At 39.3% G+C, this 14,791-nt stretch overlaps 1 protein-coding gene across 3 annotated transcripts in view; it reads right to left on the bottom strand.

The window, feature by feature from the left end:
- Positions 1–8,887, bottom strand: part of si:ch211-183d21.1 — a 31,288-nt gene extending 22,401 nt beyond the window's left edge. The window contains exons 1-4 of one of the 3 annotated variants that reach the window (XM_041815613.1): positions 8,476–8,887; positions 6,860–7,716; positions 2,630–2,810; positions 505–644 (exon numbers count right to left, since the gene is read on the bottom strand). In XM_041815613.1, coding sequence (XP_041671547.1) covers positions 505–644; positions 2,630–2,810; positions 6,860–7,682 — 1,144 coding nt within the window. In that variant the 5' untranslated portion in view covers positions 7,683–7,716; positions 8,476–8,887. Of the gene's footprint in view, positions 1–504; positions 645–2,629; positions 2,811–6,859; positions 8,382–8,475 lie in introns of those variants that run through there. The other 2 variants (XM_041815612.1, XM_041815614.1) reach the window with 2 other exon arrangements.
- Between the last annotated feature and the right edge of the window lie 5,904 nt (positions 8,888–14,791).

Here is a 14,791-nt window from a genome sequence, read left to right as displayed (position 1 = left end):
TCAGGTGCTTCTTAATAAAATTAACGACTTAAAAGTATCCTAGTCAGCAAGTGTAGACATGTAGATCTTTATACAGTATGAGGGAAGTGTTAAACGATGAACGACAGTCTCGCCACACTGATGAGTCATCCTTACTTTCACACAGCCATTTAATCTCACTCTCACAAGTTTTTAAATCAAACCATGACATATTGATGTTGTTGCCACATATAATTAAGTCATCTCAATGAGCTTTATGCATCACTCCACAAACTTTTATCACATCTCTTTACTATGTGAATGTCCAGTATCAAACCATTAAAAACACAGTACATACAGCTAAAGGCATTCAAGCTCGTAAGAAAAAAGGTAACAATAAAAAGAGACCACATCATTCTGTTCTACTTTAGTCTTTAAAACTGGGGAATTCAGGACAACTTTATATATGAACTGGGATGTAGTCTTCTGAGCTTTAAAATGCTCAACATCTTTTATGACTTCAAGCATTATGAAGAAAAAACTCACCAATACTATGAGGGCAGATCTTTGGCCAGGGGCACTGGTTGGGCTGTCCAGGAGTTTGTGGGGCCTCCCAGAAGACACCAGGGTCTCTGGTCCAGGTGGCCACACCACAGCGGCTCAGATAGAAGCCCCCCTCTCTCAAACTAAAGAAATAAAGAAATCATATGAAACATGAATGTTGAGATGCACTCATTGTGAAAATTAGGTTTACGATTTCCCTAGCGCCAACATTTTCTCTGATTTTTGACCAAACAGATCAGGGTTTATCCAACAAGTGATAAAAGCCCCTTCTCTGAATCAGCAGTTATGTGTAGTACTAGATGCCTGTATTAAACTGATGCAGAAAAATATGTGCACATCAGCTGAGAGTAAATCTCATTTCAAATAGAGATTCACATTTTAAAATGACAAATGCTTTTAAACAACATGCCTATTACAGTGAAATATCTCAACAGCTACTGAAAGAAGAAATAGCATAAAGGTTTGTACTGGCCAAAATAATGCCAAATAACAGAGGTTTTATTCATTTTCACCGCATAGTCTTTTTAATCCACATTTGCTGGCTCATCTCTCTTGTCCTGTTCCTCATGCTAGCTAGTCTCCATCATTCTTCCATCTATAAATCTCCCCTACTCCTTGTATTGACAGACCAGTCCAGACGGGTCCAGTCAAGTATCAAAATTGAGTTATAGTAGCAGCTGATTTCACTGTGCATATAACCATGATATTGTTTTGTGATATCAGTTATCCCAGGGGAGCATGTTTTCTACCTGGAGAATAATCTGAGTGGCTAGCACATCCAGAGCTCAATCTGATTACTTAAATAACGCATGCTGACTGAATGCATAGTTCATGTATATTACATTTTTATATTCAATTCATTGCCTCTTTGGCAATGAGTGCATTGGCCATTTTCATATCCCAGTGATGAGGAAAATGCATTCAACCCTTCAGCCTTAGTGCCAGTACCATCAGTTGTGATGATTTGGTCAACTTCTACCTCGTCTCTCTGTGAGATCATAAGGTGAAAATTTTTAATATCGAAAATCTTAGTTTATGACAAGTGGCATAAATATAGTGTACAAACACACACAAAAATCAGGGTGAGCTGCATATGTGAACACAAACTGAAACATTTTTTTGCTGACTTTACCAAGAATGGTTCTGACCAGCTTAACAATAGTTTTTTTCTGAGTGAAGTCCAGTAGAGCCAACACGAAAATACAAGTGGGAAATATAAAGGAAAATTTTCCATTGGTGAGCAGGAGAGAATGGTTAAGTTTAAATCTGCCTACCAGCATGCAATGAAATAGCATTGTTTTCCCATGCCTGAAATAAACTTTAGTTTGTTTTCTGTTGGCTAGTATGTTCCTCTCTGCTCTTTTGTTGGTGCGGTGAATACGTCAAACACTGATATCAAGACAAAGATACTAAATTTGTTGTATCACTAGTATTGCTTATGTACAATTTTTCTATTTTTGCCTAGTTTGAGTTTAGAGGTTTGCAATTTGGATTACACTATAGAGTGTAACAAATCCATTCTATTCATACTAATACCATTTTCATTAGCAAGAATAACCATGAGAACAAGCAAAACTACAGTTACAAACCTAGTAAACATTTTTGAAATGTTTGCAGCCTTTTTGAGTATGTTAGTCTGCTGCCATTAAGGCTGAAATCCCCATAACAAAGCTATTAAAGCAGCTGTAGGATCTAAGTTTTGTCCCATGATATCCAGTTTTTATCATGGTGGTGTTAACAAAATTTAAGCGTTGTTCTGCAAATGTCTCAAAGTGTCTGTGAGTCAGTGTGAGCTTACATGTGACTGCTGCTGTTCCACAGTGATTCACACAGCAAACAAGAAAAAGTACATTAGGAAAGAGGAACAGTTGTCATCAGCTGACCCTTTCCTCCACTGAGAGAAACATGTTCAACAGTGTTTCACAACACTTCAGAAAAAGGCATGAAAATAACCAGTGAGGTGTGGCTTTCACACCTCAAAGGCATCACAGGCTCCACCAAACTCACAGATTTGGTCCACCTTGTACCTGAACATTCATACTGGCATGGTTTTACAATTGAAATTAGTGCAGTAGAAAAGCCTTTAGTGTTTATCGCAGTGTCTTGCCTGTTGCTGAGTTGATAGGGGTGTCTGCCTGGGATGAGAGTCTCTGTGAGGTTGGCGCTCGGCTTGTTTCCAGGCCCAGCGAACACAAAAGCATCTAGAGGCTGAATCTGGCTCAGATAGCTGCCAACAGGGAAGTCTGATGCTCTGCCACTGTAAATAGCCACTGCTCCAGACTCATCTCCTAAGAAAAAATAAGAGGAACAAAGAATTTACAGCAAAACAAGAGTGAATGCATGAACAAAAATTAACCAAAGGGCGTTGAAGTTCTGCATTCTTCCACTTGAGACAAGATTAGGGCAACAGAAAATGCAGTCTTCTTCTTTCTGACACTGTTCTGCTACCTTGACCTAAGTTTTTGATGTTAAAGAGAATCCCTCAAAGTTTAGTGCAATGAAAAAAATGCACACGTATAACATTTTAACAGCTTTACACTAAAAGCCTTGTATGCATGATCCCCATGATTACCATTGCTGTATGACCTAAATTGCTCAGGATAAGGAAACTTAACTCTTAAAGTAGTACAGCACCTTGGACAAAGCTAAATCAATGTAAGCAGGAGCTCGGTAAGCAGTCCCTCCTTTCTTGCTGCTGATGAGTAACTCTAAAATTTAGCTTGAAATGATGCTTCTATAAGTTATTTACAGCTCAATACTTGCATTTCTTTTTTATTTAAAAGCCAGCCTTGAAAAATGTCATAAGAGATTATGGTTACTTTACTAGCTTTGGCTTACATTTCACTTTACTAGCAGTTGTTGCTAGTTATGGTCACAAGAGAAGTAATAAAAAAATCAGTACTTTTTGCTCTAAAGCACAGGTTAGAGGCCTTAATATAAATTTTTACAATGAAGCCTGCTGATTTTATGAGTAAGGAAAAAGTGGATTTTGGATGGGCTAAGTATGGAATCAGATCAGTACACTGACTGGTGAACTTCTAGATATGATATCTAGACATTTTCTGAAAACAATAAATCCATCCCCAAAAATTGTCTGATTAAATTAATAGGCTGTATAAACATGGACATAGTCTCACAGACATCACCCATTGATTTCTTCAAAGCTGTTCTGAAGCCAAATAGTGGCAGTCGCCATACTGATAACGCTGACTATTTAATTTATGGACAGTTTAAAAAAAGAAGAGCAGCTGTCCTGCTTGAATCATGTGAAGGTAGACTGCTGTAATTTTGTTAGAATTTTAATTTGAGATGCCAGACTGCAATCAGTGTATCAAAGGAGGTATGAAACAGCTGACTCTTTCCTCTCTGTTTAGCTGCAGAGCCTGAATCAGAAACCGTCGTAATCCGAAAAACGTCACACACTCGGACCTTGCACACTGAGTCCGTTGCGTTTGTATTTGCCTTGATTGTGAAAATTTGTAGAATGTGGCAAATATTTTGGTACTGCAAGCCTGTGTCTCTGTCACTCCTTTAAAATTCCGCTGGATCCATCCTGACAGAGAGCTTCATAAAGCACACGGTTATGCGTCATAACGCAGAGACAAGTTGGAGAGATAGAGAACAACTTTTTAATTCTGTCTCTGTTATGACCTGTGAGTAGGCTACGAACATATGCATTTATCTGTTATATGTCCATGACTGATATTCAAATAATACACTGGCAAACTATGGTGTTTAGAGTGAGGTTTCAGAGAGAGAGAAAAAGAGAGAGGGGAGGGTCGGGCAGTGGTGAGCTAGCGAGAGAGAATAAAGCAACAGGCGCTGGTCTGAATCATCATTCACCCATCTCTCTGTTACATTTCCATGGTTGATATCCACATGATAAATGAGCAAACTTTGGTGTTTAAAGTGAGGTTTCGGAGGTGAGCAAGCTAGGTGGAAGCAGCGGGAACTGTTTTGAAACACTGGTCACCTTGGACACATATGAAATTTTGCATAAAATCAAACCTGTTCTGAAGGAAAAAAAAAAAAAAAAAAAACGGGAAATAAAACGACAATTTCGGCATCAATGTGCAGAGATGATTAGAACAACATGAAACAGGCTCATTGTGCAAAGGCCTTAACACTCTGCATGCCGACCTGTATACTGAGACACCTGCAGCAGCCTCTCAGTGCTGTCAGCACAGAGACCGATGTGCTTTCATTAATCTACGATGTCGAGGTCAGTGAGAGAGCCCACAGGTACAAGATTTTTAGTAGATTAAATAACCTCCTTGATGGTCCATGTGTGCAAAATGAAAAAGGTCTATGCATCTGTCTGTGTGTGTGCGCTGAAATGCAGGCTCATCCTCATTATTTCAGCCCATCAAAATGACGGACAGCCTTCAAAATTCTCTGTCATCCTTCAAAAAAATCCATCAGTGACAAAGAATATTCGGTTAACGCGACCTCTGGTCCAAACACTGGGGGAAAAGTGAACATCCTCTTTATCTGATCAGCCAGCTGGCTCGGCTGGCTTTCAAGAATTAAAGTGTAGCTTAAAGGTAGCAATGTAGATCAATGTTTTGTCCTTCTATCAATCTGATTTGATCATTGATCAACCAATTGATGTATAAATATACATTGATGGTTTGGTACAACCCTGATAATACAAATTTATGAATAACTCTTAAAGTTATACAGTCGAAATTTTGAACCTAACAGGGATTCCTTTGCTTTAGCAGCCAGTCTCCACTGGACCCCAGAACTACAATTTTTTTTGCACTTACTCATTGGCTTCACTGTTGACTATCAGAGATCACCACTTGGTTATGGTCTAATTCTCTTTAGACAACTATAAAAATAGATACTATGATTCTAACAAAGTGAAAAAGAAGTCAAAGCTAGATAATTGTCAACAATCAGTGTTTTCCAACAACAGGTTGTTTGCAGTCACATGATTCCAATGATGTGTGAATCCTAGATGGGGGGCAGGAAGTGAAGAACAGTAGCTAGGAATCAACAGGAATGGAGGAGCTGGTGCATAAAAGCTCTAAATGAACCTTATCATTATCAAATTCATATATACATCAAGTATGATCCATATACTTGATGAAAAAAGTGTTATTTTTCTCCATGGGTTAACCAATTTACCTGCTGTGAAGGTATCGATATGAATGACTTAGTCCTGAAGACCTCCTACTACATGTCTGTCAAGATGAAGGGAGACAAGAGTCTTGAGTCTTTTACTGAGCTGAGAGGCTAGCTGTGCCACTTTAACAGCTTTTCTCCCCCCGTTTTGTCATAAAAATGCTTTTAATGAAAACACTAATATACTATGAACCAAATAAACCTTGAGGGATAAGTGACCCTGTAAGGATGTGTTGTCTATGAACCAGCTGATCCTAAGGAAAGCCCTTTTTGGTGAACCACAGGAGCTAACTCCCGCTTGAGAGCCAGTTTCCATTCTTTCATTTTTGTCATGCACATTTACTGGGCCAAACTTGTCAAAAGACCGACTCTTGTAACTGAGGTAAGCCAAACACTCTTGATCTCTAAAAAGAGACAAATTTCACATTGCATCGAGCGAGGCTGGACAGACTTCAGCTGTGGAAACTAAGTCAACATCAGGGTTAACTGTACCAAACCATGACAAACTGTATCAAACGGAAAAGGGCAAAATGGTGGAAAACGACCATACATGATTGTTGTCTGACTCTACTTCTCCAGGTTGTAGACAGAAGTTTGCATTCCATGTTTGCCGCCATGTCTTTTTATTTTGCCTGAATGTGTCAACACTTTTAAGGCACAAAAGTAGCTTAAGATTTTTTTAATGGTAGACACAATTGTAAAAAACACAGAACTTCTGCATTTTGATAGCATTTCTCCATGCAAAATCACTTCCTACCCCTAATTTGGGGCTTTTTTTCTGTGACATGATGTAATCAGGAAAGGGTCTATGAGTGATCAAAAAGTCCTTTCTGGTTAGGACTGTTTCAATCTGAGTGAACTGACCCAGAGGAGTCTGAGTATCAGCCATGATGAGAGCTGATTGAATTCTCTAAATGATAAGGGAACATCTGTAACATCTGCCTACCATAAGTGCAGTCTGATACCTTTATCACAGCAGTTGTCTTTTCCTGTCCTCTTTTTCATACCTGTCCCTGATGATGTAACGTCTTGCAACAATATCAAGGAAAAGTGGATAGAAAAGGACTAAGGAAGTTAATTGTTGGACTTTATGAACAGGCACTGTTTTGGAATTAGAAACTAGAATGGACAAATGTCATTTGAACTCTTAATTTTATAGTGATATAAATATAAGAACAGGATGAAGGATAGCTCACAGCTCACCAACCTTTCATGAAGCTCTTCTCGATGGTGATGGAGATCAATCCATTCCTTGCGTTATCTGCATTCACATTGGCACTCACACTGACCCGGTCCGTCCTCCCATCTAACACAACCAGTGCCAGAGGACCTGCAGCTGAGGCCTCTGTCAGCTCCACAAAACCATCCACCTGTCCTCCTCCCAGCTTCAGCTCAGTGATAATAGGAATGGTTCCTGGTGTAAGAGGTGCCGTGCAGTTGTTCCTCTGACCCGGGGAGGGGGAAGACACCTGAAAGCCCCAGTGATCTTCCGACAACAGACACCTCTCAATTGACTCATCACCCTCAAGTGTGGTCTCATCCTCGACGAAGGCTGGTTCCCCTGGGGTGAGGATTTCAGCAAGGAACTCTGCACCCCCAGTGCGGCGAGTCATATACACAACAGCGTCCACCAGCCCGTGAGACGTGACGTTCATTTTCTCACTGTATCGAGCAGCAGATGTGTGGTAGAGGACGATGGCATCTGGGCCATTCTGGACCGTGTTGGGAGGGAGGAGGATGGCCGGTTTAGGAAGCATGTCCACTGAGCCCACCAGGAAGAATCCTCTGTCATCCGTGCTCTGACCTTTCAGGTCAAGGACCTTATAGGCTACATTTCCATTCCCATTGTAAAACACAAGAGTGTATCCATCCAGTGATGCCCGCTGTCCACTAGTGTGATACAACTCGACAAACTCAGTGGTGTCCAATCTTGGGTTGTCAGCGTTGATCTCACTGATGATGAGGCAGGGTTCAGCACTGATAACCACCAGCATGCAGAGAGACACAACACCGGCCAAACTAACCTCCATGGTTTGTCTTTAAAATGCCTGGACAGAGAAGAAGCTGGAGAAAAATAATGAAGACCACAAGATTAACAATATAATAAAAGCACTAAATGCAAACGGAAGCAATACTGATTTTATCCCACGGATCTGAAACTACATCTGAGCCACATTAAAAAAACAGACAACTGTGCAAGAAGCATGCTAGCAGTTCTGTGATGAAATATTATGTTTGCTTCACCAGACTCCCCGGAGGGCTAACCTCATAATATCATGAATGAGTCTTCTATGAGTCTATTTATTGTTCCTGGTGACATTGGGGATGCACGTCTTCTGCATGACTCATGTAATGTTGCGAAACACTGGCAAGCAGATGGAAAGTTTGCATGGAACGGTGAAATGCTTTAGCAATGAATGAACACGACTAAATAACTATCTGAGTAAATTAAGACAAATAAAGGTGAACTGAGTCGTTTTTCGGAGTCAAATTGAACATATGATGCTATTTACGAATTCTACTTAAAACTCAATCAGCGTTAAATCCTCACAGCCTTAACGTTAGCTTCTTTAAATAAGTCAAAGGGAGGCTACATTAGTTTGCACGAGAGTTACTCTCTCGGAAAACCACGTTGTTACAAAAAAAAAGACGTATTTAAAAGGCAGGAAGAGTTAAATTCTTCCCTGAAATCATCTCCCATCTCCACGACAGTTATTCCAGTCACGGTTAGGCTGCCATGCATGCATCTTTCCGTCGAAAAAAAGCCTGTCAATCTGCTTTCTATCAATGCCACACAGGGTCCTTAAAGACGTCCTAACTTACTCTGTTTGCTCAGTCCTCGTCGCCCAGGTGTCGCGCGCTGCACCGTGCAAACTACGCAGTTGGATATAAAATCGTTACTCACCGGAAATAATTTTCTGTAAAGTTTGTTTTCTGTCCTCCGCCGCTCCCTTCATTCACAAAGCAGCACTTTCTCCCCCCGGACTGTGGGCGGTCAGACTGACTGAGGGGGATGATGCCTGCCAGGGAAGCTCTCTTTTTTTCTACGGCTCAGTACACCATTCACACATCCACAGCTGAAGATAAAACACCAGCTAACCGGCGAAACGTGCTGTTTACGGAGCAAAAACGTGGCAAGTACTTTCCAAAGTCCTTACCAGCGTTAAAATTAACATATTTGCCCTGTAAATCAGCACCAAATTAAGTTTTGGAGCAAAAATGACACTAAAGTCATGAGTTCATCCTATAGAGCCCCGATAAAGACTCGGGGGGGCCCTGACGCCTTTTGGTAAAACAGGGGGGAGTGGGGTTAGCTCTAACACTTAAGTGATGTCTGAAGCTCCACCTAAAATCAGCTCAGCTTTGACCTAACTAGATATTTTAGCGTGGGTGGAAGGTAGAATCACATTAACTTAAGTTGCTGTTAATAAGTCACTTTGGAGTACCTCTATGAACCCCAGTTCCAAAAAAGTTGGGGCTCTGTGTAAAATTCAAATAAATACAGAATGCAAGGATTTGAAAATCTCATAAACCCATAGGCTATATTATTCTCAATAAGACATAAACAACATATCAGATGTTAAGCCTTCATGAAAAATAGTACCTCATTTTGAAGAAAAAAGTAGGGACAGGGCAGCAAAAGGCTCAGTAAGTAAGGGGTGCTTATGAAAGACAGCTGGAGGAGCATTTGGCAACTTTTTAAGTTAACAGGCAACAGATCAATATTATAGCTTTATTAAAGCAGCAGAGTCTCTTAGATGTAAAGATGGACCGAGGTTCACAATCTGTTAAACACTGCATCTAAAAATATGAAAAACGATTTCAGAAAAATGTACCTCAGTGTAAAATTGGAAAGACTTTAGAAATATCCCACCGACATTACATAATATACCCAAAAGATTCAGAGAATCTGGAGAAATCTCTGAGCATAAGGGGCAGGACAGAAGGTCAATATTGGATGTTCATAATCTTCAGGCCCTCAGGCGGCACTGCATTTGAAACAGGCATGATTCTGTACTGGAAATCACTGCATGGGCTCAGGAACGCTCCCCGAAAGCATTGTATGTCAACACAGCTGGTCATGCCATCAACAAATCATGCAAAGAAGAAGCCACATGTGAACGCTGTCTTCTCTGGGCCACAATTCATTCATAATGGACTGAGGTAAATAGGAAAACTGTTCTGTGATCACACAAATCAAAATGTGAAATTCTTTTGGGAAACAACAGATGTCATGACCCGCAGACTAAAGAGTGGAGGGACCATCCAGCTTGTCATCAGTGCGCAGCTCAAAAGCCTGCATCTCTGATGGTGTGGGGTTGCATCAGTGCTTATGCCGTGGGCAGCATACACATCTGAAAAGTATGCAGAGGTTACAGAGCAACATATGCCCTCATCCAGATGCCTCTTTCAGTGAAGACCTTTGATATTTCAGCAAGACAGTACAAAATCTACATACTGCATCCATCAAAACAGCCTGGCTTCACAGTAGTAGAGTCCAGGTGCTGAAATGGAAAATATTTGGAGCATCATAAAACAAAAAAACTGGGTAGAGGAGACCCAGGACTGTTGAGCTGCTAGAATTATACATCAGACAAGAATGAGACAACATTCTTCTCCCCAAACTTCAGCAACTAGTCTCCTTCTATTGTGAATGAAATATGGGTGTATGAGATTTGAAAATCTTTGCATTCTGTTTTATTTACATTTTACACAGCGTCCCAACTAAGTGAGAGTACAGTCCCCCTCCTCTAATGTAGCTTTCTCTCTCTGTCCTTCATGGCTGTACCTGCTGCTTAGCTGAGAAACATGTGCAGGTACGCTCATGCTGATTGGTTATCTTCACTGAGGATAGCCGCATAGTTATAATGTTTACATTTTTAAAAGGAAAATCCACAGTTGTGCTAGTGATGAATGTCAGCCTGTCACTACGACGACATTCATGTGGCACAGCTGTAGAGCCACTGGGTCATTATATACACTTTGGTACCACCCTTGATGATAAACTGACATTTGATCCCATTTGTACAAAGGTAAATCAATGACTCATCTATTTAAGAAAATTGAGGATATTAAACATCAATAAACCCTTGTAAAGTGTTTTATTAAGCTTTAATTCAGTCAGTTTTTTACTTTTGCCGAGTGTTGATGGTTTGGTAACCTTAAAGCATTTTTAAAAATCCTGGGAAATGGTGTCAAACTTTGCTCAAAGATCAACGGCACTGACTTTAATGATCTTGGCCATGTTTTCAGGTGGGTCACTCAGAAAGCAAAGGCCATTCTTGAAGACCCTCAGCATCCTCTGCATGCACGGTGCCAGGAGAGCCAAAGCTGGGTTTTTGAATAACCTGTAGGCATTGCTGGTTATTACTGTATATTATGGGTTGTTGGACTTGTGTCTCAGATCTCATTACCATCTAGCAAGATGTTATCAGTGGAACTTGTATTAATTACATGTATTCATTTTGTATTTGTGTGTGTTTTAAGTGTGTATAGCCTGTGTAGACTTGTGTTGCAGTGACTTATGTTGAATACAGTATGGCCCCTTGGGGACAATAAAGACTTTCTAATCCAGTCTCAATTACTGATGCAGTGCAGTTGTCTCATAAAGGGACTTACATATCATGAAATAAAATGAGTATAGAGTTTGTTTTAGGCATAAACATACCTGTTATATCTACTGTAAATTTTATATTATTGCTCTAGGGAGGGTCCTATGAGAATAAAACTAATGCAGAAAGTAAAAGAAACAACTTTCTCAGTAAAGCAAATAGCAAAACAAGATTGACAAACATGACACTGCACCTAAATTAGAAATGAGCTATGTATATTCATACACATGCTGCTGTACTTGATCAAACCAATAATTCTGCGCACTTTCTGATTTTTCTGGCTCTTTCCTCTTTAGCCTCAAAAGCAGTCCTTTAGTGGAAAACTGACCCACAGATTGACCATGAACCACTTTGGTTTCTAGGACACTGCTGAACTGTATTTTTCTGTAAATACAGTTTCATTTCTGCTGTGTGTGGAGCAATTCTCAAGAAATATCGACTCTCACATTCTGTGGACAGGGACATCCCAAGATGTTGAGAAGCAGAATGATTAATTTCCTGTTTCTTAAATTAACAAACTTTGTGGCGCTTCATGAAGTCTCTAAGAAGCATAAATAAAGTTTTTACTATCACAAATAACAACTATATTCAAGGTTTTCCATGATTACATGTTTTTGAATGATGTGCATTTAAATTCATTTTTGTTTTAAACTTGGACTCCCAATGTAAAAGGACTTGTCCTTGCAAAAATACAGGTATATTTTAATCTTACAAAGTGATCAAAAGCTTAGTTTTTGTACTGAAAAACAATAGCGTAATGGTTCAGTTTAAAATAAACTAATAATATACAAATTATTTTTAAAATCCTTGTATTTAAAGTTACCCAACTAACCAAACATTTGGTTATTCTACACGCTGTAGAAGTGCAGAGTATGTAGATTCCCCCACCGTACCAGATGGCTTTTAATGAAAAGATAGACCCCACCCACTCCCAAAAAAGCTTTAAATTCAGGGTTTCAGGTTTTTTTTAAAATTTAACTTTATTCCTGAACAAAACTGGCAGATTCACAAAAAGCCACATTGCAAACATCACAGCAACGTTTCATAAGGAATACAAAAAAAAGTTAGAGGTCTGGGATTTCTTTAATGTATAGAAGTAGTTATGCAGTTTGGTGGATGGTATTTCACTGTAGCTTCATTAGCTAAAGCTAATGCTAATGTAGCTATGCCAGGCAGGTAGTTTATCTTACTACGTAAGCCAATGTAGCTTCATTAGCTTTAGCTAACATAGCTAGGCTAGCTATGTAGTTAATCTCACTACATGAGCCAATGTAGCTACATTAGCTTTAGCTAAAATAAAGCTAAAGCAAGCCACCATTCATACAGGTCCAGCCTCAGAAAATGCAGCATAAGCTTACATAGCTAATGTAGCTTTGTTAGCTTTGGTTAGGGTAGCTACTTTAAATACTTGAGCCAGGATAGCTACTGTATGTAGCTAAAGTAGATAGCCTTAGCAATGTTTGTAGCATAAGCACGCTTGTCAGCTTTTTTAAACATTTTAAAATTAGGTTTTCTGGGACTGCAGTCTGCAACTAGACTGCCTTGCCTAGTTGGTGCTGCAAGCAACTTGCATTCTGGGAATTTTCACAAAACAAACCAGGAAGACCACTTTTAACAGCTATTCACCCTCACTGTGTGAAATTCGTTTACATGGTTTGGACATTTCTAGTGCATCTACAGTGATATGGGGGTGAGGAATGTTGGTGGGGGTATCTGAATGTGGGATGTGAAGAGCTTTGGTGACAGGACCCACAAATGATGCCATAGAACAATCATGGTCCAAAACAAATAAGCAGCACAAAATATGAATGAGATACAGCAACAGAACAGCAATTTCCAGTAGTACATGCGTTCTTAAATAACGCAACTTTTGGTTTTTCCATGGCAAAGATAAACCTGTTGCACCTGTCATGGTGGCTCCGTTATATTAGCCGGCTACAAGTGAAAAAATGAAGACTTTGACTTTGAAAAGTGCTGGAAACATTTGAGCTAATTTAAGCACTCGGTGTATAAAGACAGTCCACCCTGAAAACTCTATACATCGAATCTCAGAGTTCTGCATTTTGTTTTTTCAGTGTATTTAACTTTGAATCAACAGGGAAGTCCAGTGTCTTGATGTGCTTTACACCTCACAAGTGACTGTAACTTCAAATGCAGTAAGTGTCTGAAAGAGATGTACGTCTATCCAGAATATGATCATATTTATGAGATTGAAATCTTTGGTGAAGAAGAATTTTGTTAATATCGCATTATTTTTTTCTTTCAAGTTAACTTGAAAATACGGCTGAGCTTAAGCAGAAGATTGAAAATAACAAAGTTTGCAATGTGGTGTTCATATGGTGAAGGTTGTGGTGATCAGTCAGTGTCACTTTAAGCAGATATTTGATTAAAATTCTTGGAATCAGTATAAGACAATTTGAGTGACGCCCAGAAGAGTCATGTTTCATTAAAGGAAGTGAAAATATTTTACTCTGACCTTTGTGTGATGAACAAACACTCTAGTTCATGTCAGAGGTTATTTATAGATCAGACCACTCTTCTCAGTGACAAGCTGGCACAAGTCTTCATAGCCACTTTTTGACATGAAGGATTTTTAATGCAACTCATCTGTAAACAAGATAGCTTTATGACCTTAACAAGGTAAAATATATTGAACTTCTCACACCAAAACATCTAAATTTATTAAACATGACTGACTACTCCTACGTTATATATATTCTAGTTCAGCACTTACATTTCCCAGAATAATTGCAACAGTTGTCAAAGCCAGAGAAATTGTTGCTTCTTATAAATGTGACAGTCTGTGTCTTGTCATGGTGGTTGCAAAGGTGACACCAAGTCTGCTACATAAACAAAACTTCTACTAATACAGTTTTTCTGCTTATCTTATTAATGTTTTGTGCTGCTTACTTGTGATGCCCCGTGATTATTCTCTGCTACCTGTAGTGTTCAACTCCATCCCCCAACCCTAGACTATTACAAGCTAAAATGTTAGTGCTGGACATTCAAAATCCAAGGTATTTCTGTAAGGATGCAAGATATCAGATTTTTTCCGATATACAAATACTAAATGAAGTTCAGACCCAAAACTTCAGTACTATTATAGACTGCAAAGTTTAAGGAATAAACAAAGAAAGAGACTTGAGCCAACATAAGTCTGCTGGTCCTGCCTTAAACCCCATAAACATATTCATACTAACATTGTTTATAGCCGATATAGATCAATAATTATAGTTGATTGATAAATATCTGCAGAATTTTTTTTTAGATCTGCCAATACTTATTCGCTTTTTTAGTTGATATCTTCTGATACCAATTAAGATATGCACCCCTTTTAAAAGTAAACCACTGTTTTTGTTTCATGAATGAACTTCTCATAATGAGGAAGAAAAGCTGCTAAAACTGGCCTTCTTGGTTAGTGCTGGCAGGAGTAATGTCTACAGCCATTTTGTGTTTACTCTAATGTGAGAAAAATGGCTGTATACAGCAATTCAACCAGTTAGATCTACAACCTCATTTCCCAAAAT

The sequence above is a fragment of the Cheilinus undulatus genome, linkage group 20, assembly GCF_018320785.1.
Source record: "Cheilinus undulatus linkage group 20, ASM1832078v1, whole genome shotgun sequence".
NCBI lineage: Eukaryota > Metazoa > Chordata > Actinopteri > Labriformes > Labridae > Cheilinus > Cheilinus undulatus.
The sequence above is the reverse complement of the archived record's forward strand: the minus strand, read 5'-3'. Positions and strand labels throughout refer to the sequence as shown.